The 6,000-nt window shown below is 45.9% G+C and overlaps 1 protein-coding gene across 1 annotated transcript in view; it reads right to left on the bottom strand.

Moving 5' to 3' along the window:
- Nucleotides 1-3,017: 3,017 nt before the first annotated feature.
- PKD2L1 (polycystin 2 like 1, transient receptor potential cation channel) overlaps nucleotides 3,018-6,000 on the bottom strand; it is a 46,835-nt gene continuing 43,852 nt past the window's right edge. Inside the window, 4 exon segments of the mRNA XM_007940032.2 lie at nucleotides 3,018-3,239; nucleotides 4,163-4,286; nucleotides 4,531-4,649; nucleotides 5,629-5,755. Of these exon segments, the coding sequence (XP_007938223.1) occupies nucleotides 3,018-3,239; nucleotides 4,163-4,286; nucleotides 4,531-4,649; nucleotides 5,629-5,755 (592 nt within the window).

Genomic DNA, 6,000 nt, shown 5'->3' with positions numbered 1-6,000 from the left:
GCAGTACAGCACATGTAAAAGGGTTCATCTTTGTTGTCTGTACCTCCCATGTACCTCTCTGTGTCTTCCTCTTCCTTAGTGCCACCATGTTGATCACTCACTTTTGATACATTGCCCTTCCCTTCACCCAAATCAATACTTGTCTCTACCTATCTATCAGTGTTCTCTCCCCTCCATTACTGATAACCAACAAAGAAAGTTTCCTTCCATATATAAACCTTTTCTTGACTTCTTACAATAGTGAACTATATAATATTTGTTCTTCTGTGATTGACATACTTCACTCTGTATAATGTCCTCCAAGTTCATCCATGTTCTGTGGTGCTTTGCAGACTCTACATTACTCTTCAGTGTTGCATATTATTCCATTGTGTGTATGTACCATAGTTTAGCTACCCATTCTTCTGTTGATGGGTGCTTAGGTTGTTTCCATCTCTTTGCTATTGTAAACAGTGCTGCGATGAACATTGATATGTATATATCTGTGCCTGTCCTGGCTCTCACTTCTTTAGGATATATACCTAGTAATGGGCTTGCTGGATCAAATGGTATTTCTAATTCCAACTTTTTAATAACATACTGATTTCCACAATGGTTGTATCATTTTACAGTCCCACCAGCAGTGTATGAGCGTCCCAATCTTTCCACATCCTTGCCAGCATTTATTATTTTCTGTCTTATTGAACTTTGCTATTAGTGCTGGGGTGAGATAGCATCTCATTGTTGTTTTGATTTCCATCTCTGTAATGACTAATGATTGTGAACATTTCTTCATGTGTTTGTTGGCTGCCTGAATATCTTTTTTGGTGATGTGTCTATTCATGTGTTCTGCCCATTTTTTAATTGGACTGTTTGTCTTTTTAATGTTGAGGTGTTGGGAGTTTTTGTAAATTTTAGAGATAAATCCCTTGTCAGCTATGTCATTGCTGAACATTTTTTCCCCATCTGTAGGTTCTCTTTTGACTCTTTTGGAGAAGTCTTTTGAAGCACATAAAATTGTAATTTTCAGAAGGTCCCAATCATTTAGTTTATCTTCTGCCGTTTGTGGATTTGGGGTTATGCTTTATAGCCTATTTATGCCATAAATGAGGGCCCCTAAACTTGACCCTATTTTTTCCTTGATGAACTTTATAGTTTTAGGTTTCACATTTAAGTCTTTGATCCATCTGCAGTTAGTTTTTGTGTATGGTGTGAGATATGGATCTTGTTTCATTTTTCTGCAAATGGATAACCAGTTTTGCCAGCACCATATGTTAAAGAGACTATCTTTTCCCCATTTAATGGAGTTTGGCCCTTTTTCAAAGATCAGCTGACCATAGGTTGATGGATCTATTTATGGGTTCTCAATTCTATTCCATTGGTCTGTGTGTCTGTCGTTGTACCAATACCAGGCTGTTTGGACTACTGTGACTGTATAGCACATTTTGAGATCTAGGAGTGTGAGACCTCCTACTTTGTTTTCCTTCTTCAATAGTGCTTTGCTTGCCCAGCCAGGACTTTCTTCTGAGGGGCACCTGGGTGGACTTGAACTGGTAACCGTTAGAGCTTAGTGTTAACTGTTTGCACCCCCACAGACTCCCCTATGTGTACAGAGTGTACTTAATGGCATAGAAGAAGAGGAGTGAGTGAAGAGAATGGATAAGTGACTGCAGAGCAGTGGAAAGTGCAAAATGAGGAAGGGATAAAGGGGACAAAAAAAAAAAAAAAAAAAACTCACCACCATCGAGTCAGTTCCAACTCATAGCGACCCCTCCTTGGGTTTCCAAGGTGGTATCACTACAGAAGCAGATTGCCCAATCTTCCTTCCGAGGAGTGGCTGGTGGGTTTCAACCATCAGCCTTCTGGTTAGCAGTCAAATGCCTTAGGCACTATGCCACCAGAGCTCCCATAAAGGGGACAGGGGAAAGGAAAATAGATATATAGCAGGCCTCAGGATATAGGCTCCTAGACATCCAACATCTTTGTGTAGAAGTTTCTTCTTATCCTTGGTTATTATCCCTTTCCACCCCTTCATCCCACATGTTGTACATGTGTACACACACACACACACACACACACACTTTAGCTACCTACCCCACACCCAGCCCTCTTAACCTTACTTTCTCTATCCTAAGGTCCAAGTCTCCCACTTCACTCTCTCTACTCTCCTTTATGGGACAATCATAGTACTCCTCCATTTCAAACCATTCCTAAGAGCCAGAAATTCTTACTTCAGGACTCTTGAGGGCAGTCTAGCTCCTTCACGTTTTCACTATCCCAATCCCATACCTCCCAAAAGAGATGAGCCATCCCCAGCCCAAGTACAAGGGTTTCCCACAGTACCAGTCTCTCCTCTTCCACTACAATCCCCAAAGCAAATGCAAAGTCCTGGTTTTTCTAAGGAGTTTATTGACGGTATTAGGGGAACCCATATTGCCATGTGGAAGATTAGAGTCAGAGCACACCACATTGCAGTCCAAAGATCTCCAAATCCTGAGGGCATTACCTCGCCTACTTCTCCCCAAGCTCCATCTTCATCTCCTGGCTTACAGCCCCCTCAGTTCCCAGCATTCAGGAGAATGTTGGGCTCAACTCCTCCACAGTCCTTCATTGACTATTCTGGGAGGTTGCCATTCCACCTCTTCTGCAACAATGTGAGATTCACTCCTCTTCTCATCTCTTTTACAGGGACGCTCTGTGGAGAAGACCAGAAACCCACAGGTGCTAGCAACAGACCTCTAGATACATAAAGAATAAGAAGATTCACTGCCAAGACATCCAGACATGGCCTGTTCTCTCGGCCCCTGCTTGTTTCACAACATGGTTACCCAAGTGTTTGGGGAGAATTATTACCCTCCCTTCCTTTATTCTGTTTGTTATTGACATTTTTATCGCCATAGCATAGCTGGGAGCACAGGGGCGAAGGGGCCCAGAGGGAAATGTTATTTCACAGTGCTACACAGAGCTATGTGTCTACACACAGAAACACTGAGTCATAAGCATACGTGTGATGCCCAGCTCCACACAGATACATGGGTTCAAAGGAAAGACACAGGTCTGGTCCCAGCAGCAGCAGTATTGGGACCTGCTGCCCTAGAAGTGGAGGGTGTGTGGAGAGGGGTCTTCTGGGGAGGTGGTGAGAGAGAAGCCTGATGACTGATGCTTCGCAGCACCTCCCTGTCCTGTCCACGCTGGATTCCCCAGGGAGCAGGGGTCACAGCTGGGTCTGGCTGCAGGTGCTCCCAGATAGCTTGTTCCTCCTAGAAGAAGAAAAAGAGACAGGTCACTTGAGGGGCAAGTTTATGTCCCATTTTCCTTTTATCTGGATCTGATTCTCCAGCCCCAGACCATCCCCTACAGCCCACAGCAGCCCTCAAGCCAGGACAACCAACTTCCAGACCTTCCCTCCACCACCACCACTACCACCACCACCACCACCTCCACTGGTACACTGACCACTGTGGGCATATTGCCCTAAACCAAAATCTGTTGCCTTTATGTCAGTTCTGACTCCTGGAGATCCTATAGGACAGAGTAGAACTGCCCTATAGGATTTTCAAGGCTGTTAACTATTTACAGAAGACTACCACATCTTTCTCCCATGGATCAATTGGTGGGTTTAAACTGCCAACCTTCCAGTTAGTAGCCAAGTGCTTAACCATTGCACCACCAACACCCCTCATGTTGCCCTAAGCCAAAGCCAAAGCCACTGCCATGGAGTTGATTCTGACTCATAGCAACACTATAGGGCAGAGGAGACTGCCCCCAAGGGATTTCCAAGGCTGTAAATCTTTACAAAAGCAAACCAGCACATCTTTCTCCCAGGGAGCAGCTAGTAGCCAAGTGCTTTAACCACTGCACCACCAGGGCTCCTCATGTTGCCAAACTAAACTCACTGCCATCTATTCAACTCTGACCCATGGCAACCCTCATTGGGTTTCCAAGGCTGATCAATCTTTACAGAAGGATGCTGCCTCATCTTTTTTCCACGGAGCAGCTGGTGGGTTTAGAACCACCAACCTTTTGGTAAGCAGCCAAATGCTTTAACCACTACGCTGCCAGAGATCCTTCATATTGCCCCAGGGGCTGAAAATATAGGCCTTTGGAAAGTGCTCTTCCCCCACCCACTGAGTGGAAAAGTTCAGCTATGAGGAGCTAAGGGGACCCATGGGAGGCCTTTTACCAAGCCAGGGGAGAGAGCCAGCTGCCCCTTCTTCTCCAGCATCTTCAGCTTTGATCCCACAGCATCAACCTGGGACACGACTCCTTCCAGGACAGTCTCCAGTTGCAGAACCTTCCTTGTCAGCCTGTTGAGGATTGGAGAGAGACTGAGGGACCAGAACTACGTTGTCTGGGGGGGCTGAGTATCTACAGAGACATGGGGATAGAACTTTGTATGGATGGGAGTAAGGAAGGTGAGACCTGGTAGGAAAAACTGACGGGGGGCAGAGTTTATGGCCAAACTAGGATAGGAAATTGGAAGGTTGTGAAAAGAAGCGCAAGGTAGGAGATAACAGACATAGTCACCCCTGAGTCCTTGGCCTCACATACATGTGAAATTCTTGTCCTGAAACCCAGCCACCTGCTCTGGCAGCCTCTGAGCCCAACTCTTCTGGTGGGTTTCTCACAATGGACTGGCCCAAGTTCTCAATCTCGGTGCTCAGGGTCACCTGATCAGGAAGTCAGAAGAAAGAGGATGACTCTGGAAGTCATCAACTTCTGTTCCACCACCTGCTCTAATGGGCTCAGGATCAAGCATTGGGCTGCAGCCTCTCTAGGCTTTTCCTTTCTCAGACTTTGGAGATAATAGGACTGAGGTGGTGGTGTTCACAAACTTGGTCCACCCTCTGGAGAGGCAATCACCTCCCAAAGAAACAAAATATAAGCTCCTGGAAGTCTTGACTAATGGTGTCCACTAGAGACCAAGTCAGTTTGGGAAAGAAAGAAAACTAACTGCCATCAGTCATCTCCAACTCATGGCAACCCTATGTGTGTCAGTGTGGAACTCTGTTCCACAGGGTTTACAATGGTGGGTTTTTTTGGAAGTAGATAGCTAGCACTATCTTCTGAGGCCCCTCTGGGTGGACTTGAGCCTCCAGCCTTCTAGTTAGCAGCTTCGTGCACTAACCATTTGCACCACTCAGAAATAAGACCAGAATTCCTGACCCTTCCCTCTGAGCTGCCATCACCGCCTGCCCTGACCCTTTAGATCTACACTAAATAAGGATGGCATAGGCATAGCAGGGGCAGCCGAGGATCAGAGTTTGAAAATCCCAAGGAGACAATGAATCCTCAGAGGGAATCGTCAGGGATTCTTGGACAATCAGTCCATTTTCCCCAAAGATTATGTTTCGGAGCCATGGTTTCCACCTTGACCACACATTGTCATCACCGGGGGAACTTTTAAAAATACTGATGTCTGCATCAGATTCTGGTCTAATTGGTCTAAGGTGTGTGGCCTGAACATGAGGATTTTTAAAAGCTCCTCGGAGTATTCTAATGTGCAGCCAAGTTTGAGAAGCACTGTTTGAGAGAATTTGTCCTGCCCATCTGTCAGAGGATTTTTCTATGCTGGGTGTGTAAGGGGTTGGTGATTTCCTTACACTGCTCCCCACCAGCAAGCCAGGGAGAGGGGCAACGGTGGCTCACCTTCCCATCCTCCAGATCCTGTTGCATTTGTTCCTGTTCCTTCTTATCCAGGATGCAATTCCTGTCTTGGTCAAACCTAGTAAAGGCAGCTGTGAGATCTGTGATTTCATGCTCTGTGTGCCCTAGCCTGAGAACAAGATGATGAAATAACTTTTGACCTGTGATAGCTGTGATCTTTCTAATAGGGACTCCCCGCTCTCTTGACAGACCCAATGCATGAGGGTTTTGCTCTCTAGGGAAGAAGGGTACTGTAGGGGCAAGCCAGGATCTTCAAGACCTAGGAATTTTACCCACAAGAAGTTGTTTGACTCTCTCTCTTCCTCCAACTCCTGTTGAGTAGGTTCAAGCTCTCATGATTGCATATGACGATTA

The sequence above is a fragment of the Orycteropus afer genome, unplaced genomic scaffold (assembly GCF_000298275.1).
Source record: "Orycteropus afer afer isolate SDZICR_OR568_19922 unplaced genomic scaffold, OryAfe1.0 scaffold00064, whole genome shotgun sequence".
Taxonomy (NCBI): domain Eukaryota; kingdom Metazoa; phylum Chordata; class Mammalia; order Tubulidentata; family Orycteropodidae; genus Orycteropus; species Orycteropus afer.
The sequence above is the reverse complement of the archived record's forward strand: the minus strand, read 5'-3'. Positions and strand labels throughout refer to the sequence as shown.